General features: G+C 41.0%; 1 protein-coding gene across 1 annotated transcript; it reads left to right on the top strand.

Annotated features, from left to right (window-relative positions):
• The first annotated feature begins 16,978 nt into the window (after nt 1-16,978).
• NEFL (neurofilament light) lies at nt 16,979-22,868 on the top strand. The gene is made up of 3 exons (XM_032288555.1): nt 16,979-18,387; nt 19,492-19,616; nt 20,016-22,868. Exons 1-3 carry the CDS (start codon nt 17,341-17,343, stop codon nt 20,404-20,406), a joined length of 1,563 nt encoding a protein of 520 aa, XP_032144446.1. The 5' UTR covers nt 16,979-17,340; the 3' UTR covers nt 20,407-22,868.
• The last annotated feature ends 2,184 nt before the right edge of the window (nt 22,869-25,052 follow it).

Genomic DNA, 25,052 nt, shown 5'->3' with positions numbered 1-25,052 from the left:
TATATATATATATATATCAAATATCATGAAGACCCAAACTAGCTAATAAAATCAAAGTGGGTAACAAGGTATATTTATATCTTGCTTAGGTGTCAAATATATATACATATAGTGTTTATCATAATATTTTAAAATATTTTTCTGCATGCTGTACTTAAAAAAGTTTTCCAAGAGCTGGTCATGTCTGCCTAGAAGCTTTCCAAAAAAATTTGTTATTATTTTTCTGAAATATATTACCATTTTGTGATCCTGAATGGAAACAAAGCTGTGAACACTGTGAGTTTAAAATATAAACAAACTATGACCCATGAAATATGTCTACATGCATATATGTGTTGGGGGAGGGTCAGCAGGTGGGTATATTTTTTGCTATTTTGTTAAGCCCTTGATGCTTACCGGTTTTCATTATCAACTCATCTGACACCAGTCATTGGGCACTACAAGGCAAGTAGTTGATTTAAGTGCTTTGTATGCAATTTTGTTTCTATCATACATATGAAATGTAATGATAGCTATCTGATAGATGTAGTAGCTATCTAATTGAAGGTTTTGAAATGAGCATATTCATCCTCTTTGTTAAGACACTATTAAAATGATAATTAAGAAATGTAAAAATATGTAATTTTATGATGGCTTACAGAATAATGCAAGGAACAAGAGAGCTCAATAGATCTTTGAAGAAAGACTGTGATAGAGAAAAGAAAAAGCCAAGGAAATGGAAAATCTGACCCTGGAGAAAATAGATAATGCAATAGGCAGAAGTCACCTTCTTTCTCAACCTAATTACTATATTAAGAGAAATTTGAGACTCTATCGTCTGCAATGGACTAAATATTATGTCTTCCTTCTACACTAAAATCCTAACCCCACAGTGATGGTATTAGAAAGTGAGTTCTTTGGAAGGTGATGAGGCCGTGAGGGTAGAGCCCTCATGAATGGAATTAGTGTTCTTAAAAAAGAGGCCCTGGGAGGCCAAGGCAGGCAGATCACAAGGTCAGGAGTTTGAGACCAGTGTGGCCAACATAGTAAAGCCCTGTCTCTACTAAAAATAGAAAAATTTAGCCAGGTATGGTAGTGTGCGCCTGTTATTCCAGCTACTTGGGAGGCTGAGGGAGGAGAATTGCATGAATCTGGCAGGTGGAGGTTGCAGTGAGCCGAGATTCTGCCATTGTACTCCTGCCTGGGCAACAGTGCAAGACTTGGTCTCAAAAAATAAATAAAAACAAAAGAGGCCACAGAGACCTCCCTCACTTCTTCCACCCTGTGAGGACACTGCAAGAAGACAGACAGGGCCCTCACCAGACATTGAACTTGCTGGCAGTTTAATCTTGGACTTCCCAACCTCTAGAACTGTAAGAAATAATTTCCTGTTGTTTATCAACTACCCAGTTTATGGTATTTTGTTATAACAGCCTGAACGGACTAAGACATTGTCCCTGTAAAACAAGAACCAGATACCATGATAATAGAAAGAGAGCAAGAAAGAGCTCTTAGAAATTGTGTTTGTGTGTGTGTATGTGCGTGTAACATGTATTGTTTTATGAAATCTCTGTACCCAGGGAAAGAATCAGTGCAGTGGGAGGGCAAACAAAGGCACTTGTAGACATGCATGGATTCAGAAAGTTCACTTCCCAATTCTTACAAAATAACTTGAGAATATGTTTTAGGAAAACAAGGATGTAAATAGAGAAAGAGGAAAACATGTGACCCAAGAAGAGGCAAACCAATGGGAAAAATAAACTCGTGGGATGCTGGTGTGCAGCTGCCCTGGAGCACTCTCTTTATAGATTTGCTTATTCTGGACATTTCTTAAAATCAGTTGAGCCCAGAAACATTTTTGTGTGAATGTCTGTAGAACATTATAAATCCCATTATTTTGAAAATTATCATCAGTGGCACATTTTTACCTTTCGATTTTTGAAAGCGGTCAAAAGTCACTGAGGACCCAAAACTAGCAAATAAAATCAAAGATAAAAGTGGGTAACATTGTAAGAAAGGCATGACGGACTATAAAGTAAGGGTAACTGGTTTCCTTGTGTGGCTTATAAACTGGCTATAAAACAACAAAAGTGTTTCAAACAATGAGAGAAGAGCTAGAATATGTAGCCTTCCAAAGATTATGTACCTGTTCTACAACACTCCAATATACGAGCTTATTACTCCTTTTCCAACTTCATTATACTATTCAGCTATAAAGGCACATATTTGGAAAGAGAATGTTCAACATATTCTAAACTTAAATTGGAAATTATGGCTTTAGTCTTTTCAGTTGAGATGTACACAAAAGAAGCTATCCTTGCAGCTAGAAAATTTGAGCATTAATTGCTTATTTTCCCTCTCACATTCCTAGATGCATAGAAACCAGGTAGTTCTCCTTCTATTATTGATAACCTGATAGGAACATCAATCATGTCTATTTATGGAGGGCAACAGAAAGAAATTATGCAAAAGGAATGACATTGAGCTTCCATTAACAACTTTCAGCTCTGGTGATAGAACAGATAACTGGTTTGGAGAATGAAATCCATGACCCTGGCCATAAAGCATTAATCAACTAAACAGAGGTCCGTAGGGGCCTCTGGCCATGCCTGCCCTGCCCTGTCTTGGGCTGGGCTTCATGCAGGGTCATTTGGCTGTCCCGGCTGCCTTGCCAGTGCCTAGGGAGGGATAAATAACATCATCCTTTCCCTTGCTGTACCAGAGAGTTTGATCTCTTCTTTTTATCTCCATCAAAGGAAGTAAAAGTTATGCAAGAACATGCAATTATCCTTTTAAATCAGTATTTAAATATTTTTCTAGAGTTGTGTACTCATCAACATAATCTAATTCTAGAACATTTTCATCACCCCCTAAAGAAACCTTACCCCCAAAAGAAACCTTACACTCAATAGCTGACACTCCCCCATTCCTCCTGCTAGCCTTCAGCCCTTAGCAACCACTAATCTGCATTCTATCTTCATACATTTGTTTATTCTGGACATTTCATACAGACCATATAGTATGTGGTCTTTTGTGATAGCTTCTTTCACTTAGTGTAATATTTTTGTTTATCCATGTTGTTACATGTATCAGTACTTCATTTTTAAAAAAAAATATTGAATAGTTTCCCATTGTGCTACTACACTTTGTTTTTCTATTACCAGCTCAGGAACATTTGACTTATTTCTCCACTTTGGTTAGTATGAATAATGCTGAACAATCAACAAAAAGACAACCTACAAAATGGGAGAAATTATTTGCAAACTATAATATCTGATATGATTAGGCTTTGTGCTCCCATGCAATCTCATCTCGAATTATCATCCCCAGTGTTGCGGAAGGGACTTGAGAGGAGGAGATTGGATCATGGGGGCAGATTTTCTTCTTGCTGTTCTCATGATAATGAGTGAGTTCGCAAGATGTCTGATGGTTTAAAAGTGTGTGGCACTTTCCCTTCTCACCTTCTCTCTCTCCCTCCTGCTTACACATCTTACACATGGTAAGATGTGCCTGCTTCCCTTTCGCCTTCCGCCATGACTGTAAGTTTCCTGAGGCCTCCCAGTCATGCTTCCTGTTAAGCCTGTGGAACTGTGAGTCAATTAAGCCTCGTTTCTTCATACATTACCCAGTCTCAGGTAGTTCTTTATAACAGTGTGGAAACAAACTAATACACTATTCATCTGACAAGGGTTTAATAATCAGAATATATAAGAAACTCAAACAACAAAACAACAAAAGAACCACAAGTAATCTGATTTAATAATAGGCAAAAGACCTGACTAGACGTTTTTCAAAAGAAGACATACAAATGGTCAACAGGTATATGAAAAAAATGTTTGACCTCACTAATCATCAGGGAAATGCAAATCAAAGTCACAATGAGATGTCACCTGACCCCAGTTAGAATGTCTATTATCAAAAAGACAGAAAATAACAGATGCTAGCAAGGATGTGGAGAAACAGGGAACAACTTGAACACTATTTGTGGTAATGTTAAGTAGTGGAGCCACTAAAGAGAACAATATGGACTCTCATTAAAAAACCTGAAAATAGAATCCATATGATCAAGCAATTCCATTGCCGAGTATATATCCAAAAAAAAAAGGAATTCAGTATGTCAAAGAGATATGTGCACCTCATGTTTTTTTGCAGTACTTGTCACAATAGTGAAGATACAGAATTAATCTAAGTCTCCATCAGTGGATAAATGAGTAAAGAAAATGTAATAATACACGATGGAATATTATTCAGCCACATAAAGAATGAGATCCTGTCATATGCAGCAACATGGTTAAAACTGGAGGTCATTGTGTTAAGTGAAATAAGCCAGGCACAGAAAGGCAAATATCGTTATGTTCTCCCTTATATGTGGGAGCTTAAAAAGCAGATGTAATGGAGGTAGAGAGTAGAATGGTGGTTACTGGAGGCTGGGAAGGGTAGAGGGAAGGAGGAGATCAAGAGGATTTTATTAGTGGATATGAAAATACAGTTAAATAAAAGAAATAAGTTCTAGTGTTCAATGGCACAGTAGGGTGATTATAGTTAGTAATTTATTGTATGTTTCAAAATAGCTAGAAGAAAAGAATCGCAATGTTTTCCACAAACAGAAAAGATAAATGTTTGAGGTGATGGACATTCTAATTACCCTGATTTGATCATTACACATTGTACGCATGTATCAAAATATCATGTGCCCCATAAATATGTACAACTGTTATGTATCTATAAAAAAGAACAATGCTGCTACAAACATTGATACACAAGTCTTTGTGTGTACATATGTTTCATTTCTTTTGGGTAGATACCTAGGAGTGTAATTGTTGGATCATATGGTAACTCTATGTTTAATGTTTTGAGAAACTGTCAAACTGTTTTTCGAGGTAGCTGTACTATTTTACATTCTCACCGGCAATGTCTGAAGGTTTCAATTTCTCCACATTCTTGTTAATACTTTTTATTGTCTATTTTTTTTTATGTTATGTTCATTTAAGGGGTTGTGAAGTGGTCCCTCATCATGCTTTTGGTTTGCATTTTGTTAACGACTATGTTAGACATATTTTTGTGAACTTACATTTCATAGATATATCTTCTTTGTGGAAATGTCTATTCAAATCTTTTGCCCAAGTCTGTGTTCTTCAAACATTTTTTGCTCATATATACCCTAGAAGAATGTTGAAAATCTATTTGACTCTTTTCTTGATTTAAGTTTAGATAGTTGCAAAAGATGTAACTTCCAGTTTATTTTATTATTTTATCTCGAGACAGAGTCTGGCTCTGTTGCCCAGACTGGAGTGCAGCGGCACTCTTAGTGGCATGATCATGACTCACTGCAACCTTTGTCTCCGGGGCTCTGGCGATCCTCCTGCCTCAGACTCCTGAGTAGCTGGGACTACAGGCATGTGTCATCATGTCTGGCTAATTTTAGTATTTTTTGGTGGAGGTGGGTTGTCCCACCTGGTCTCAAGTCCGAGGCTCAAATGATCTGCCTGCCTTGGCCTCTCAAAGTGCTGGGATTACAGGCATGAGTCACCATACCTGACTCCAGTGTGTTTTAAATATAGGAATTCTAAAATAAAATTGTGAAATTAGGCTTGGAGTGGTGGCTCATGCCTGTAATCCCAACACTGGGAGGCTGAGGCAGTAGTATTGCTTGAGGCCAGGAGTTTGTGACCAGCCTGGAAAATATAGTGAGACCCCCTTCTCTACAAAAAATAAAAATAGGCTGGTGGTGCATGCCTATAGTCCCAGCTACTTGGGAGGCTGAGGTGGGAGGATCCCTTAAGCCCAGGAGTTTGAGGTTCCAGTGAACTATGTTCATGCCACTGCATTTCAGCCTGGGCGACAGAGCAAGACCTTGTCTCGAAAAATGTGAAATTACTTTTTTCGACATATTAAATGGAACCTAAATATAATGCCAACATTCACCTATCACCCAGTTGACACATACATGAACAAGCTCTTCTTTAACCTTCACCAATTTTATGATTCCTTTCCTCCTTGAACTCTTATTTCAATTACTCTTCCCTTTAGTTTTACCTTTAATATATTTTACATTTGTGAATCTTTTTGCTCAAAACAGCACCTTATACATTTTATTAAGCATTTATTAAAATAAAAATAAACTTCCCTTTTTTTCATGATATTCCCACATCCACATGTACTATAAAATTGCTGAGACACATAGTTTACCTAAATAAGTATATAAGTATTCAAGTAAACAAACAAGTATATAAGTATACCGGAATACAAGTTTTACATTAAAAGTTTTATATTAAGTTATAGCAATGTCACTCAATATTTGAAATATTTCCAAATGTTAAATCAAAAAGCACATGTTGACCTATTATAAAATTTATTTATGTATTTATTTAAATTTATTTATTTTAGAGATAGGGTGGCACTGTTACCCAGGGTACAGTACAGTGGCACAATCATAGCTCACTGTAGCTTCAAACTCCTGGGCTCAATCCATTCTCTCACCTCAGCCTCCTGGGTAGCTGGGACAACACCACAACATTTGGCTATTCATTTTTTTGTTTTACAGATGGGGTCTTGCTATATTGCATAGGCTGGTCTCAAACTCCAGACCTCAAGTGATCTACCTGCCTAAGCCTCCCAAAGTGCTGGGATTACAGACATGAGCCACCATGCTCAGTCCTATAAAAATACTTCCATGATCGGAAGATTAATTGATTAATGACTCCTTTGAGTTTGTTAGAGGCTGAGAATTGGGACGCGTTCAGCTTGCAAAGGAATTTCTCTCTAGATGATTAAAGTAAGTTAATCCATTTCTGGGAAATACACCAAAAGAGGCTTTACCAAGTCTCATCAAATGACTCTTAGTTATGCCTATTCATTTTTTTCTCTTAAAGACAGTTTATTTAATCCATTAGACTTAAAAAGATTGGAATAAGAGTACTTTTAATTTCAGTGCATCTTTATCAGTGCAATAGTAAAAAATTATTTTGTTATGTGACTTAAATGCATTTTTGTCAAAACCTTACTGCTGAAGATTTACCTCCTCCACTTTAGGGTAGAAGAGGGAAGGAGAATGTGTACAAGTTTGAAAGCAGATTGATTTTATGAAAAACTGCATATGACAATTGGAGATCTAGAAATAGATTCCCTTTGTACTCTGTATGCCTGTGAACCCCTTAGAAAGACCTTCAGTCTCCCCAGGGAAACATATGGCCCAGTTTGAAGACAGTTGCCCTTGCTTAGTGGCAGAACTAGGTCTAGAATGGACAGCTCAACATCAAATCCAGTATCGTTTCTACCCTTCATGCTATTCCCAAATCTATAAAGACTTTCACAATTATACACAGAGCAACATGATATCCATTAATATTTAGTTGTCAGGAAAAGATGCTGCTGCATTTGGCTGGCTTCAGTGACACTTTTTCTTTTTTGAAGTAACAGCAGGCTCATCACTCACCCTCTAGGATATGTTGCCATAGTAACACCTAGAGACTGTTGGCATGCCCTCTCTCTAAACCCCAGGCTCCACCGTTCGCTATTGCCTGGACTTTGGGGACAAGTTTATAGGTTACTTTCTTCAAAGGGAAATCAGCAATACACAAATTTTAGGAAGAACTAAAGAACCAAAGACTTAGAGAGTAGGGATTGGGAGAGAGACTATTCAATTCCTCATGCTTGTGTTTGAGTCTTAGATGAGAAAGGTGAATGGATATGAATGCATGCTCCTTTCCACACTTAATCTCAAAGCCAGAGAGAACCATCCTCTTTCCTCCCTTTTCATTCACAATGAACCCATGAAAAGAAAACAAGAATTGGAAGAAGGAAAGTGAGCGTTATTGTGTTACATGAATGGAAACCAGTACAACTAATTAATATTCAGCTGTTTATTACTTAGCCTTATTCTGTAGGAAAGATGAGTTTAATGCAAATAAGCAAATATATGTTCTCCAGAACTTCAATTGGTTGCTCTCTTTCTTCCCTCATTCTGCCGCTCTTGCTCATAATTTAATCTTTTTGACTCATCTGCAAACTAAGACATTGGCAAGTCTCAGTTTGGGGACAAATGTTATGCTTTTAAGCTCTCATTCATGATCACTGTAAGATGGGAATGCTCCTTGGCCCTAGCTCGTTCAGTACTTTAAACCTTTTTCGTCCTTTTGAATCAGAGACTCTCAGCTTGGCAGACAGCCAGAGAGGCCATTTAGGGTCAGTTTTTTCTTCTTTTTTCTTCTAAAATGCTCTTGCCTCGTGCTTGGAGCAGTTCCTTCCACCTTTGGACAGCTCGGAATGTTACATGCAGCTGAGCCTTCTCTCCCGATAGATTACAACCATTTGTACACAGAATCATGTTAAAACAGAGCTATGGGCTTTACTTAAGTAATCTTTCTAAATTTCATTTTGGGAACTAATTTGGAAGGCAATTTTAATTTGGATAACTTCTAAAGTAAGTATTCATCAGTGTAATGGGCAAAAACTGTTTTGGCAGGAGAAAGGAAAAGCACTTTGCAAATTGAAATATCTAAGGCCTATTCAAAAGCACATCTGTTATCCTAATGTGATTTGGTAGTTCAGTTTATTAAATTTGTAGGTTGAAGTGATCCTGAAAGGTGCAGGGAATCTTTGTTAGTGTGTGTGTGTGTGTGTGTGTTTTTTTTTTTTTCTCTTCCAGATAATGTAATAACAAAAGGAATTGCCAGTTAGTAATAAGACATTGAACTTGTATCTGGAGAGAGATGCTGTAATGCAATTTGGCTCTTACAAGTTATTTTACTGATGGATGTCTATTTTTGCAGGCTGCTAATAAGGCAGAGCATGGACTTATTTGGCTTGTGTCTGTGGTGCTCTTCCCAAAAGACAATTATATGGATGAGTGATATGATTTCAGCGTTCCTGACTCTGATTATTGCAGTGGTTTTTTTTGCATTAATATACAAATTTAAATTTTGTAGGAGAAATAAAAAAGAGTGAGAGATCTTGTTTGCATACCACCTCTCAAGAGGCTTGCACTTCGGTCATAGCAGGAAGTGTGAGAATTCAGCTGGACCTTCACCTAGCTGACTTTGACCAATATTCATAAACTCTCTGACTTCCATTTTTCTCATTGTAAAATGAAAATAATGCTTCCCTTAGCAGGGTTCTGTGAGGGCTTAATGATGTAATATGGCTGATTTCCTTTGGCATACTTAGTGTAAACCTTTGTTATTACATCTTTGAAATGAACACGGTTTTAATACCCAATTCATTGGGATTTTGAGATGATTAAATGAAATTATCCAAGTAAATGACTTTGCACGGTGCTTGACATAAAGATACTATTAATATTATTGCACATAATTATGCTTAACGAATGCAAATTCCCCCTTCCTTTATCCTCTTAACTTACAGGATTATGATTTCATTTTCCATCAATCCTCCTTAGGTTTGATTACCTGAAATGTGGGTTATCCTGCCATTTGGCTTCTCCTCTTTCTATTTCCTACTCCCTTTGGCCTTTTCCTGGTTGCCCAACACCTAGAAGCTTGAATGAATGCCTGTCAATGTACAGATTTTTTTTTCCCCCTAAGATACAAGGTCTCACCCTGTTTCCCAGGCTGAAATGCAGTGGCACATTCAAGCTTACTGCAGCCTCAAACTCCTGAGCTCAAGCAATCTTCCTGCCTTAAGAGTAGCTAGGAAGAAGGCATGAGGGCCACCATGCCAGGCTTTTGTACAGATTTTTTTTGGGCCAAACGTCAGGTGGGAAAACACACCCCAAAATAAAGCTTTAGTATTCTTCTTTGATTTAAATACACCCAGGATTAATTGACTGACATATGAATTATAGCTTAGTCAATCATACCACAGAAGCAGAGGCCTTTGCTTCAGGAATGGCAAACTCAAAGCCTATGAGGAATATTCTGTTTCCAGCCCCATCACCATTCTGCCTTCTTCTCTGACTGTCCACTTCATCCTGGAAGTGTTGAATCTCCTTTTTCCCTTCTTGCCCTGTGCTCACTGCTCAAGGTCCTCAAGCTTTTCCCTCTTTTTTTTTTTCTCAAAACTATTATAAGCTTCATAGTCGATCTTAAGTGGAAAGCTTAGGTATGTCAGATTTAGCCCTTACCTCTTCCACTGATATTGGCATTTTAACAGTATTAAGGGTAAAGGGATGAAGCTCTAATTAGAGTAGTTGCACATCAAGTATCTGATCAGAAACTAAGCAGCAACAGGGACTTCCCTGTCTTTGTGAAATTGAACCACGAAAGGATCTGGAAAAGGACGGGGCTTGTGCATGTACTTATAAAACAGAAAGATATGGGGGAAAATTCCTAATGAATTTGATGACATGAAAGCTGGATTATGGTTGTGGCTCCATTGCTTACAGGAGCTTGGCTTTGAAGTGCATCCCTTACCTCTCCAGCCCTCTCACCATCCTTATAGATCCAGTGAGGATGGTGACACCAGCAAGGTCTGCAGAAGCCTCACGGGATTGCTGCAGGGAACCAGTGATGTAACTGATGAATGCTTGGGAAACTTCAACACCCCATTTAAATATCACGATATCATGTCTGTTATGCGAGGATACCACAGGAATCACATGGTAATGAAATTTAAGTGTAATGACGAATAGAAAGTGAAAAACCAAAGCTCATTTCTGGATATCAGTGCCTCCGTTTCCTAGAAATTTCTGCTCTGTTCAGAAGTGGTGCCCAATGGCTGCAGTGCAGGGTATAGAAAGAAGATAATCCTGTCTACAGAAGGATAACCAGAGCCGTCAAAGGTTAAGACCTGACACAGACAAAGACGCAAGAGGAGGTCTTGCCTGGAAGACATTTAAATACTTTCCAGTCCTGAGAGTCTATGACACAGCATATAAAGCACATTTCTGATAGTACTAAGTTAAAAAAGTTGGCACATTTGTTCATTATCAGATTTTACCTAAAGTTGACAGATTTTAAAATGATTTCAGCAGGTTTGAGCAACGGACTTGAAGTATTTATATTAAAGATCAAGAAAAGTTATATTTTAGGTTTTTTTTAGAAAGCCACAGTATAAATCATTTTCAATGTTTTATAAAAGTTGATGCATATTCATATGAGGCAGCAATGTAAGAGTGCTAAAATTTTTTAATACATTATGAGGATGAACTAATAGAAATAGTGATACTGTAACTACTCATCTTTAGAGCAAAAATAAGAACATCAACTTCATAATGCAGCTGTGAGGATTAAATACGATACCTTCAGAGCAAATAAATACGATACCTTCAGAGCATCTGGCATGGTAACCAGCCACATACACAGAAATGCTGATTCAAGCCCACAGTCACCTCTCCCTTGTCTGAAATCGTAGCAGTTATTGCTTGTACCATTTTCTTCTTCCTTCTGACATCTGCTAGAATTCTTCTATTATTTAACTTTGGCATAATTCTTTGAAATTCCATGTATTTTTTTTTAATTTTTTTTCTGCTTAGCTTTTTAACATGATTTGTTATATATTTATATTTATAAAATCTTTAATTGTTATATTCATTTTGATAATTATATGTAATATATTAATGTGTATATACACATTTGGTTTAGTTTTCTTCTTTTGATGGAAAATTTTACATTTAATGAAATGCACAAATCCTGGTACATTCTCTGCATCTTGACAAATGCATACATCTGCACAATTCAAAGTTCTCAAGACACACAGAAATACCATCGCTCCAGAAAGTTCCCGTGTGCCTCTTCCCAGTCATTCCCTACTCCACCCTCCCTGAGGAAACCACTGTTCTGATATTTTTTCCACGATACATTAGTTTGCCTGTCCTAGAATTTTATAGAAATGTAATTATACAATATGTATACTTTATCTAAGCCTTCTTTCACTCAGTATCAGTATAGCATTTTTGAAATTTATCCATGTTGTATGTAGTGGTAGTTGGTTTCTTTTTATTGTATTCAGGTATTTTTCAAGGGCTGTGAAGACTGGGAATGGGCTAAAATTCCCTGCGTCTCCCATGGCACTTGTACAGAATCCTGTACCTTGTAAGTGTTCAGTCGACATTTGGCGACTCAATGGATGAATGAACATTTAAGTAAAATAATCAATCACAAGCCATTTAGACACAATCAAGTTTTGCTTTTCCTATCCGGAGAGTCTTTTACATGTTCAACTTACCAAACACCGGTGTTACATATCCTGGCTTCAGAAGCCTGCCTGCTTTACTGTAGGAATCCAGGGATCCGCCCATATGCCATTCTGCAGGCTTTGCTGCATTCATGCAGCAGTGAAGTACTGGCGAGAAAGTGAACTCCTGCCCTGGACAGCATCCAGAAGTGCTGTGAAAGAGCCAGCCTCGGAGCTTTGTCTCTTGCAGATGGAAATGCTTATCCTCTGTCTTTGAAAACATTAAACCTCACATTCTTCCCATTGATTTATTAAAAACTACTGTAAAGGTCAGCAAAGAAATTCAGGAGCCGTGTGGAATATTTTTTTTTTCTGTAGCTGGTTAGTGCCCACATTGTAGAAGCAGCATGTATTTCCTTGCAGTCGGGAAAGCACAACTGAACAAACAGGGTGAGTATCGTCGGCTCTGACCGATATCCCTGTGACCTGCCTGAAATGGCTATCCCCAGTGCAGCCCTCTTACCTCTGAGTCTGGTGACTGTGATTAAGGACAAGGCATAGTAGAGCAGGCCTCTGGGAAGAAAACACATTACCTTGGCTAGTTTTCTGGAGCGAGCATTTAGGGGTTTGAACCTATCACCATCATTTCTGCTTGGACAGCACTGAGTTCCCATCATTTCTCATACTGCATGTGTTCTGAATATAAACGTGCTTTGCATCCTTAATCTATTCAAATGACACTCTCCTTCCTGCTGCAATCTAAATTTTATATAGCCAAGTAGCATGCTTTATGATGCATCATTTCAAAATGTGGTGCTGTAAGATAGGCATTCTTGATATTAAAATGGGAAAGGTTTTTTTTTCAAACAAACGTATTTCCCAAGAGATGAAAGAGATTCATGCATGATTCCTGTGGTGAGCAAAATATATAAAGAAATAAACTTGCTACAAGAAACAGAGATGAAAGATCATTGTGGCGTCAACAAGCCATACATTTCTGTTGACTTTATTCACGTTGTTTTTGAGAAAGTTAAAGACTTGCAGAAAGCATTGCTACCTCCAATAATGAGGTGTTCAGTGCCAGTATTTTTTTCTTTTATTCCTTAGAGCAATGTTTAAGGTCACCTTTTAAAAGAAAACCCATTTACAAGGGTGGAAAATGAAGATACTATAATTAGAAAAAAAGTGAAAGTCGTGGTGTGGTTAAAGAATTAGGTAAGCTAATTTTCATTTTAGATTATTAATTCCTAAAAGGATGTTTTCTAAATTGATGTTTAGATTTGTATCTAAAATGTTACAATGCCAGTTATGTACCATGTTCCACTGGCCACACCCATTTTATTTCACATTGGGATATTCGAGAAACCTACAAGAATCATGTCGTTTTTTTGCTGCCACTAGCTGTCCAACTGGACCATGCTCATTAACGGTTTCCTCATGGTACAGAGGAGTTCAAATTAGTGTCCCCAAAGGAGGAGAGGTTTTTGATATGCACGCTAAACTCTGCAGACAGCAGACATCACTCAACAAATTCCATACAGACATAAGGAAGCAGTAAATGCGAAAGACTGCAGCTTATGGAATGAGTAGAACCCTCAATCTGGATGCAGGTAGAGCTTAGGTTTGAAGGAGCTGTGTGAGTTGGCAAATTACTTACTCCTCTGGGCCTCAGCTGTTTGCTCTGAATAACAGTAACCATCTCCAGGTGATTTTGTCATTATTCAGTACGAGATAGCAAATGCCTGTCATATGGTAGATATCTTGCATGTGTTTATTTACTATGTTTCCTTGCATCCACATACTGATGCCAGCTTTGGTGACACTGATGTATCTACCTGATGGTGAGATGGATGGAGATTCATCTGCCATTCTACTCCAGGACTGATGCCAGAGCTTATTGGTGGTAGGAGAACTTGGCTCTCCTGACCCCTGGACTGAGACTTTTCATAGGCCCTACGCTAAGGCTGAGTTTTTCAAAACAGATGCTAATATAGAACCTGCTGTCCCATATGGCTTGAGAATAATAAAATGAAAAGTCATCAGTCACCGGGTCCCATCTATCTGAAGCTTTCACACTCTGCTGGCACTGGAGAAGAAGTAAAACATTTTCAGTGGTTTTAAAGGAAACATACCTTATGAGTTTCATGTTAATGTGAAGATATTTACTTTTTAACTAAATGACCTCAGACAGTTCTTTGGAGGGTTACAGAGGTATTAGGGATAACCAGAGTGGTAGGATTTCTGTTAAAGGGGTCATCCACATAATTCTATATTTTTAATCTCCTAGCAGCATGTTTTGTTGACAGCCCTCAACTAAGTTCAGGTTAGCAGAGGATGTTTAAAGGGAAATAAATGCATAAGGGTGTGGCAAGACCCAAAAGCCTCCTTCTAAAGAGATAGCGACTCTACTACAAACAGCACTAACCAGAAACATGATGGTGAGGGGAAGGCAGAGTCAACATATGTATTTTCTTAAATAGGTTTTCTAAAGTTGCTCACTTTGCTTTGCCACACAAAGCAACGCCATGTGGGCTTTTAGAGCAAAATGCTGGGAAGAGAATTCAAAAAGGAGGATGACTGGACAGAATATTAAAGAAGAGGCAGGCACCTGGCAGAGGAAGGCTGAAGGTAGAAGAATCAAAACCTAGACCCAGGTTGGGTTCAGGAGCCCAGGAAAGCAAGTGGAGTATGAGGTGGCCAGGCCAGGAGCTATTAAAAAAGGTCACAGATCGACATGCCTACACGCAGCGGATCTGCCCCTTCCCCCACTCTGCGGGCCAGATTCAGCACAGGAAAGGGTCCCATTCTCACCCTCTGCTCCTGTATTCCTCTTTTTTCTGGCTACCCAAGGGACAGCAGGCAGCAGTTGCCCCACTGGTTTCTTCTCTCCGAAGCATCCCCTGCAGCGCCCGCCGCCCCTCTCCTTTCTAGGCAGCCTTCTCTGCAGTCAAACGCTTCAGGGAGGAGCCGTGGAAAAAAGAAAAAAAAAAAAAGCTGATGGACTTAAGATCTGAGGGTGACCTGAAGCTCCCGGGAAAGAGAGCTGGCACAAAGGAAATGAATTCGTAAATACCTGAGAGTGTGTTGTGTCCAGACTCACACACACTCAATGTGAAACAGTGTGGTTTGCATGGATCAGGTTAACAAAATAATCCATTCTCCCACGCTTCAACAACATAGGGGTAATTGGGAGGAGACAACTCTATGGCTTATCCAGGTTCTTGCTCCACCCCCCGTCCCCACAGAAGCCTATCCCACTCTTGAATTTCTTGAGTGAAAAGACCAAGGACAGGTAGGCTATGAAAAGTCAACAGAGGAGTAGGTACTTTATCAAGTCTGCCAGGGACAAGCAATATTCAGGACAGTCTCATGACCTTAGGCTTGAAATGTAGAATATCCGGGCAGGGATGGTCCTCTGAGATCACTTAGTCTTGATAGATTTAAACGACTAATTTCAATGTTTCTGAATTTGCATTATTTGCGACAACAAACATAGTTTAGAAACCCGAGGAAAATTATCTGCTGCAGTCTTTCTATCATGAAGACGGTGGGCTATCACAATCACAGGTTTGGGGTCAGAACGGACCTCAGAGGATAAGCCTCATCCCAGCCTTTCCTCGGGAGAGGAGTTAAGTGTCTCCGGAAACAACTGCACCGCTGCAAATAGTTCACCCTCGGAGTATCACAGGAAAAGCCATTCCGGCTTCTCCATTTGAAAATAGTTACCATATTCTCCCTTAGTTTGCCTCTTAAAAAAACCGTAAGTGGCACATCAAATGCTGTAATATACAAATAAAACAAAAACTAAATGCTTGCTCACATAAATCTTAGGTATTTCACGGAAATATCTGCAATCCCTTCATGAATCCGTGGAGACTCCTAACATCACGCGTGTGAAAATATCCTGCAAACCGCAGGACTGTGTCCACGTGCGCTACGGCGTGCGCGAGTTTCGGGTGTCTGGGTGCTTCCTGAAGGAAACCCATGGATTCCTGACTGCATCTGCTTTCGGGTTATTACAATGTATCGGGGAAGAATCACTGGGCTATTTTCTATCCTTTCCTAAAGAAGGCTGGGTGCCGAGTTCTCCTCCCCAGAGACCACGCCCAGCGCTCCCGGCTGGCTGCAGCAGCTTCCCTGAAAATCAACCACTTGCAAGGCTTGTTGAATCATCAGGTTGTGGCTACACATGTGTAAAAAGAGGGAAGCGGGCGGTAAATGTGCTGCGGTTGGTGGTATCAAGCAGGAATTTAGTTTGGTGAGAGTCCAGGCAGCTTGAAGCTCCCCGCTGCCTAGCGCGCAGCAGCCTCAGCAAGTCAATCTCCGTGTTAGTTTCCAACTCATTCTCTGCTCTTCGCCACCCACACACTGAAACACGTTAAAAGCATCCGCGGCTTCATTCCCAGTAAAGAAATGTGAAAATCTAGAAACACTAACAGTCAGATCAACTGCTCTAAAGGTTTGGAAATGCTAAACCAACACCTGCAGTAGTGCCGCAGTTTCACGAGTGTGTGTGTGTGTGTGTGTGTGTGTGCGCGCGCGCGCGCGCCCGCACATTCCCTATGTGTTGAGAAGCAGCGCATTAAAGAAAAAGAAAAACAACGAGGAAAAAGGAAGATGAATTGCAGAAAGTGCCAGAAATAGCTAGAAAGAAATTAAAACTCTTCTGCATACATAGTGCAGACACACAACCTAACCTATTTATTTGTACCTAAAATCCCCTAGCGGCACCGTCACCATAAACACCAAGGGGGATCATTAAGGAGGTCCCTGGTGGGAAAAGGGCGAGTTGGGGGTGGGAGTGGGGGCGGCAGGGTGTCTACATACGAGGTACCGGGATACGGAAAACCAGGGTGTCAAAAGAGAGCAAGAACCTGTTTTGGGGACACTTAAAGATCCAAGTGATAAGGGGTCTGGGCGGTGCAGGATAGGAGGGGGTGCGTGGGTGGATACAGAAGGGAAATGAGGGTGCATGGGATCTCAGAGAAAATCAGGGGCCTCTGAGCAGAGTGTAAAGGACGAGCGCCGCAGCTCCTCGGCCCGCCGCTCGCCCCCGCCTTCCCTTTTGCGCAGAATCCTCGCCTTGGCTGCAGCAGCGCGCTGCCCCCACTGGCCGGCGCGCTGTGATCGATCGCAGGCTGCGTCAGGATCCTCCCGGCGTATAAATAGGGGTGGCAGGACAGCGCCGAGCCGCACACAGCCATCCATTCTCCCCCTTCCCTCTCTCCCCTGTCCTCTCTCTCCAGGCTCCCACCGCCACCGCGGGCCGGGGAGCCACCGGCCGCCACCATGAGTTCCTTCAGCTTCGAGCCGTACTACTCGACCTCCTACAAGCGGCGCTACGTGGAGACGCCCCGGGTGCACATCTCTAGCGTGCGCAGCGGCTACAGCACCGCGCGCTCCGCTTACTCCAGCTACTCGGCGCCGGTTTCTTCCTCGCTGTCCGTGCGCCGCAGCTACTCGTCCGGCTCCGGCTCGTTGATGCACAGCCTGGAGAACCTCGATCTGAGCCAGGTAGCCGCCATCAGCAACGACCTCAAGTCGATCCGCACGCAGGAGAAGGCGCAGCTCCAGGACCTCAACGACCGCTTCGCCAGCTTCATCGAGCGCGTGCACGAGCTGGAGCAGCAGAACAAGGTCCTGGAAGCGGAGCTGCTGGTGCTGCGCCAGAAGCACTCGGAGCCGTCCCGCTTCCGGGCGCTGTACGAGCAGGAGATCCGCGACCTGCGCCTGGCGGCGGAAGACGCCACCAACGAGAAGCAGGCGCTCCAGGGCGAGCGCGAAGGGCTCGAGGAGACCCTGCGCAACCTGCAGGCGCGCTATGAAGAGGAGGTGCTGAGCCGCGAGGACGCCGAGGGCCGGCTGATGGAAGCGCGCAAAGGCGCAGACGAGGCGGCGCTCGCCCGCGCGGAGCTCGAAAAGCGCATCGACAGCCTGATGGACGAAATCGCTTTTCTGAAGAAAGTGCACGAAGAGGAGATCGCCGAGCTGCAGGCGCAGATCCAGTACGCGCAGATCTCCGTGGAGATGGACGTGTCCACCAAGCCCGACCTCTCCGCCGCGCTCAAGGACATCCGCGCTCAGTACGAGAAGCTGGCCGCCAAGAACATGCAGAACGCTGAGGAGTGGTTCAAGAGCCGCTTCACCGTGCTGACCGAGAGCGCCGCCAAGAACACCGACGCAGTGCGCGCCGCCAAGGACGAGGTGTCCGAGAGCCGCCGCCTGCTCAAGGCCAAGACCCTAGAGATCGAAGCATGCCGGGGCATGAACGAAGCGCTGGAGAAGCAGCTGCAGGAGCTGGAGGACAAGCAGAACGCAGACATCAGCGCTATGCAGGTGCGGCACCGCCCGAAACACAGGGGGGCGGGGGACTCGAGCACTGGGGAGAGCTGGTGGGCCCAGAAAGTGGAGACCAGGGATGGTGCGGCTGCTGGCAGCTCTTGGGGATAAGGCTTGGCTCCTGGGCGACTGTGTGGGAGGGGTGGGGCACTTGGAGGGCCTGAGTGAGGGCGCCACTGTAGTCTGGGAATGTGCTCCGTGCGGCTGCACCCGAGTTCCGCATTAAAGCTGCCCAGCCCGTGTTGGGTGGGGGAGGGGAAGACGTGGGAACTGGGCGTTGCCTCTGGCCTGCTCTCTACTGACCTGCATTAACCACCAGTTACTTTGCAGCAACTATCAGATCATCTGGTTAATAAATAGTAGAGTGAATAACTCCCAATTAATTCTGAAAGGTTACTGTGACCCGCATGCTTTATGACTAGTTATACCAACCACTCCCATCCTTTATTTAGTAGGTAGACAGGAAAATAGTTAACATTGTTTTAGGTAGTTAAGTAGTAATGTTCATTTCTTTTTACTCTTTTCTTTTTCTTTGTACAACATTTCTATTTAAAACCTGTCCATCTTCTGGGGAGTAGAAAAAGTAAAATTTAAAAAGATCTCCATTTTAAAAGATCTCCATCTTCTGGGGAGTAGATTTTTTTTTTTTTCTTCTGGGGAGTAGAAAAATGATTTAGATACATAGGAAATATTTTAGAGAAAATAATTTTTTCTCATCTGGCTATTTTATTCTATAAAGGCATTAGTTTCTTGGCATGTAACCCAGCTAAAGAAGATTTAATCAGTGAGTGAGAAACAGTTTTTCTATCATCTTAGTTTCCTTGCAGACATTTTCTGATGATCATTAAGCTGTATTAAGTAAAGAAATAGAAGAAAAGAATTTTCTTCCATTTTGTTTTTCATCTCAGGCTTCATGAACTTGGGTATTTTAGGCAAGAAGGTTTTTTAAAAGATACAGGAAATTATTGTAGGTGGGATTTTATCAAAGGTGTGCACCTTGATTTTAATTGAAATTAGGCCTCTACAACTACACTACAGTAAAATAATAGAAGATATTTATGCTTGGATTTTTTGTTTTGTTTTGTTTTTGTCTTCAAACAGGACACGATCAACAAATTAGAAAATGAATTGAGGACCACAAAGAGTGAAATGGCACGATACCTAAAAGAATACCAAGACCTCCTCAACGTGAAGATGGCTTTGGATATTGAGATTGCAGCTTACAGGTGAAAATAGAGGGGCAGAAGCAGCAGCCATTAAACCTTAGGAAGAAAATCAGATCCCATTTAAAGTTATGTTGGATCAGAAACCTTCAAGAATAGTCCTTTGAAATAATGAAATGTTAGTTTTTGGCTTCTTCCAAGAAAGTATTTAGACATATAAGAATTTAACCCTGTAATTAGGAGTCTTGTTTTCAGCTTCCCGTTACATTTTAAATCTGATAGGACGATTTAATGTGTTTCTGTTGTTGTTGTTACTGCTTTCTGGTCTCCATCACAAAATCCGCAGGCATTAAGTTTTGATAAATCCCAGCCCTGCTCCTGCTTCCCTTTGCCTTTAGGGTGCCCAGAGCAAGTTGTGAACCACAAGTTTCTTTTAACCTCACCTTCCATCTGCATCCCCAGGAAACTCTTGGAAGGCGAGGAGACCCGGCTCAGTTTCACCAGCGTGGGAAGCATAACCAGTGGCTACTCCCAGAGCTCCCAGGTCTTTGGCCGATCTGCCTATGGCGGTTTACAGACCAGCTCCTATCTGATGTCCACCCGCTCCTTCCCTTCCTACTACACGAGCCATGTCCAAGAGGAGCAGATTGAAGTGGAGGAAACCATTGAGGCTGCTAAGGCTGAGGAAGCCAAGGATGAGCCTCCCTCTGAAGGAGAAGCTGAGGAGGAGGAGAAGGACAAGGAAGAGGCTGAGGAAGAGGAGGCAGCCGAAGAGGAAGAAGGTATGATAAGAAACAAACCCCTGCAACTTCAAGTGCAAACTGGGAGTGGCTATTTGTTAGGAGGTGGATAAGACAAATGAAGCCTCGCTTATTTATTCATATATGATTTTAGAATCATAAATAATTTTTCTGCTTGTTCAACAAACCTTTCCTAAGCACCTACTCTGAATGAGGTCAAAATTGACCTCATTGGTCAATTGGTCAAAAATTTCATTTTAAAATATATTCATTTAACACATCAGCTTGGCGTCCTAAAGAACAAAAATAGATACCAGACACATAAAAAAATAGTGAGGTTAAATCTTTGGGAGGAGCAGAGCTTTCCATGCCTAGAAGTGGTCTCATTCTATTTAAATATGTGTTCAGTAGCAGATTATTCATGGCAAGTGTTGTCTGTTACATGTGCTTTTGGAGAGAGTGGAGCTGGGAGGCTTTGGTGAGCATTCTGACGGTTTTATCTGTGTTTACAGATTAAACCTTAGCAGACATGTTTTGACTGGACTTACCTAGGATTTGGATTTTGTACACTTTCTTTTTATGTTCAAGCTGCCAAGGAAGAGTCTGAAGAAGCAAAGGAAGAAGAAGGAGGTGAAGTTGAAGAAGGAGAGGAAACCAAAGAAGCTGAAGAAGAGGAGAAGAAAGTTGAAGGTTCTGGGGAGGAACAAGCAACTAAGAAGAAAGATTGAACCCCCATTTCCTTAATTATTTCAGGAACAATTCTCCCGAAATCAGGTCAACCCCATCACCAACCGATCAACCAGTTGAGTTCCAGATCCTATGTGAATTAAAAAGTCAATATATGTATAATTCTGAGATGACTTAGGTTGGACATTCAATGTTGTGCTATGAATTTCCTCTTTATGCAGAGTATCTGTTTGCTTGCAGAGTGGCTTTCTGGCTTGCTGCCAGCCTGTGCATGGTCCACGCTTATGAGTTCAGGAATTATGGCATTGTGAATCATTCAGATGTTTACAATAAAAAACACCACGAGTAAATAAATTCACTAATGTTAATGTTAAACTTCGTGGAAAAATAGTCCTTTGAACCTTTGGTGGTTAGCAGTTAAAGACCTTGAGTTATGTGCAATAAATAGTAAATAAAGTTATACCGAATGGTGTATTTTTTGCTGTGGTTGTTAATTAATTAAAATACCTTAAAGATGGCACTGGTATAAAGCATATGCCAGTGGACTATTGACCTCCAATTTTTTTAAGAACTCAAAATTTTAACAATTACCAATACTTTTCTTTTTGTTCCCTCATTGGAAATTCCGAGGGATATAGTTAGGTCATAACTACTCATAAAATCTCTCCCCTCAAAAATGTTACTGATAATAAACATGAGTAAATGGGAAAGTCTATAAATAACAATAGACTTTGCCCCATAGCACATATTGTGTTAGATTTTGGAATGGCTTCCTAGGGAGCGATTGTGAAAATATTTGACAGATATACTCGTTATGGTAAATAGGTCATTTCAGAGTCCAGAGTGCTAACCATTACACCATGGAACCAGGATAAACAGGTCATTTCAAACTGATATGTCATAATGCAATATGGATAGAATATGAATCCCATACATTCATCCCTATAACTGTATTTTAAAATATAGTCTAAATATCATGGGCAGAGGTTGAAACCTGAGAACATGGTAAAATCAGAAGGAATGACTTATCTATATATAATTTCAGGAGGAGGGACTATCAAAGGTTATTTGCCACTCCACTGCAAACATATTGCCTGCAATTCTGAGCTCATGATTTAGTATGTTGTTAAGCGTAATTCTGTTTCCTCAAGTAAATAGCATTTAATCCCACACACTTTGAAACCTTTAAAAACTACAGATACAGGTAATGAAATTATGAGTCACTTAAGGGGGGAGGTAATATGCTTGTATGTTACATTGACATTGCTCTGCATGACTCTTGGAAAATACTTGGATTTCAATGATAGCTTGACTGGTTGGACATTGCATCAAATACACACCCCATATGTCCTCTGTCCATCATAAAGTTATGAACGCTCTTGCACTTGCATTTGATGTGGAATAAATATAGATATTATTATCGGCTGTTCTGCCTTTATTCTGAAACAATTGCTTTGTCAGCTAATTTCATTCAATATTTGTTTTTTAGACAATCTTTGTAAGTTATGGATTTAACCTGAAACCAAAGTGGTCTCCATTTAAAGTTACTTAATCCCTTTGTACCACCTATTTCTAGTTAAATATGTGTTACTATGCAAATAGATAAACTGTTTCTTTGCCATGATGGTATGGACTGGAACTATGAATGCTCTCAATGTATTGGCTTCTGTAAAGAGGAGGCATCTCCTCAGAAACCAAGCTTTTCATATTTATGCTTACTAGACATGGGATGATGTACATGGCAAGTCTCAAACAGATGCAGGCTACATGCAAAAGTAACTTTAGCCAAATGAAAATCGCTGGATGCTCTGAGAATTGCTTCGTTGAAATAAGAACACTGTACCATACTCTACCCTGTGTGCCATAATAAAATACTAAAAAACCTAAATTGAATTTGAAGTCTGTTTTAACATTTCCCCAAATTTTGTGCTGTGGTTAGTGTCCTTTTTCCCTCTGCTCCCCTTAAATCTGCAGTTCTCTTTCAGTATCTCCTCTCCTAGTGAATGATCCCCTCTCCCTAATCATCTGATTCTATTAAACAGACACCTTGAATGGCAGCCTCCTCAGCCCCTCTAGAATAACCTATCACCAAGTTATAGTGATAACACCTCCACGTTTCAAATCCTTCCAATCCTTTCAATGTACATCGTCTCCACTCTAACCTTCTCCCAGGGCCTACTCTTGGTATCTCTCAGTTAGCACCCTACAGCATGCTAATCTTTTAAGAGGCAGATTTTGATCACAGACCCCCCCTGAATGAAACCCTCTAATAGCTTCCTGCTTTTAATATGAAAACCGAAATCTCAAATGTGATCTTCAAGGCCTGCATAGCGCTGACCCCTGCCTACTTCTCTTAAGCTTATTTCATTGTACACCCTTTTCCCTCCACTTCCAGTACTCCAGCCACCCTGGTATTCTGTTCTCCCATCTGTCACAGGACTTTTGGTGATTCCTCAGTCTGGAGTATCCATCTTTTCTCTGCTTCCCTCAACCTTGCCCAGCCAGTTCCTACTGATCATTCAGATTTAGGCTTAAACATCATTCCCTAAAGGAAGCCTCCCCTGACTTCTTCTAGTGGGTCAAATTCTATGAAATGTGTTCATAAGACTTCGTAGACTTTTTAGTTATTTCCATTGGCATCTATTTATGTGATCATTTGATGAATGTCTGCCTCCTCCACTTCTGTAGTGAGATCTACAGAAATATTAGAATCAGATCCCTGTTGCTCATTAATTTATCCCCAGCACCCAGCATAGTTCCTGCCATAGTAGAAGCACAATGCATATTTATTTAGTAAAGTTCCCATCAATTAAAATGCCTTCAAGGTAACTGGCAAGTGAAGAGTGTTCAATAATCAGTCCCAGTCTAGTCCATACCTTCTCGTGGAAAGAGCAAAGAACCAAGAATCAAGAGTCCATCCTGGGTTCTAGCTTTGCACTATTATGGAACATTGGCCATTTCTGTCCGTCTTCAATTTGCTTATCTACACAAGGGCTCAGTGGTGGACATCTCAGATCCTTTCTAGATTCATAATTCAAAATCTCCCGAAATACCTTCACTGCTTTATTTTAGAAGTACAGGCTAAATGGCTGAATGGAAAACACATATATGACACTCGTGTCCTCACTAAAAATCCATCCCCTAAAGGGAATTGCTAAACTTAGTGTGAAGTTTCATTGCTAGCAATTTAATTGCTCAAATTGGTAAGCAATTAACTTGGTCACTTTTTTCCCCACGTGGAGATTCCAGTGCTGTCGGAGGGGTTGCTGTGTCCTATGATGCTGTTCTAAGTACATATTCTGCATTAACTCATTTCTTCCTTACGTACAATAATGTTCCAAGTCCAGTATGATTATCATTCCCCATTTTATTGTTATTTAAAAAATTATGGCCAGGTACGGTGGCTCGCTCCTGTAATCCCAGCACTTTGGGAGGCTAACATGGGTGGATCACGAGGTCAGGAGTTCGAGACCAGCCTGGCCATATGATAAAACCCTGTTTCTACTAAAAATACAAAAATTAGCCAGGTGTGGTGGTGCACACCTGTAGTTCCAGCTACTCCAGAGGCTGAGGCAGAAGAATCGCTTGAACCTAGGAGGTACAGTTTGCAGTGAGCTGAGATCACATCACTGCACTCCAGCCTGAGTGACAGAACAAGACTCTGTCTCAAAAAAAACCCCCAAAAAACTGTATTATTTAAAAATAGTGACAGGGTCTCACTATATTGCCAAGATTGGTCTTGAACTCCTGGGCTCAAGCCGTCTGCCTACCTTGGCCTCCCAAAGTACTGGGATTAAAGGTGTGAGCCACAGCGAGCAGCCTATCATCTGCATTTTACAGATGAGAAACTAACGTTAAGGCACTCGACAAAGGTCATGTAGCTGGTTGGTGGCAGAGCTGGGACTCTGACTCACCCACCTCACTGCCTCTCCTTTGTGGTCCGGCTTGTAAGGCACACTTGTGTCATCAGAGTATGTTTCCACAGGCATGTTTGGTGACAGTGGTTGTGGAATTCACATAATAGTCAGAATTCTTACAAGGCTCTTACACAATAGTCAGAATCCTTACAAGG

The sequence above is a fragment of the Sapajus apella genome, unplaced genomic scaffold, assembly GCF_009761245.1.
Source record: "Sapajus apella isolate SASKATOON/1434 unplaced genomic scaffold, GSC_monkey_1.0 scaffold21, whole genome shotgun sequence".
Taxonomy (NCBI): Eukaryota; Metazoa; Chordata; class Mammalia; order Primates; family Cebidae; genus Sapajus; species Sapajus apella.
This window is presented reverse-complemented; position numbering and strand designations above follow the sequence as displayed.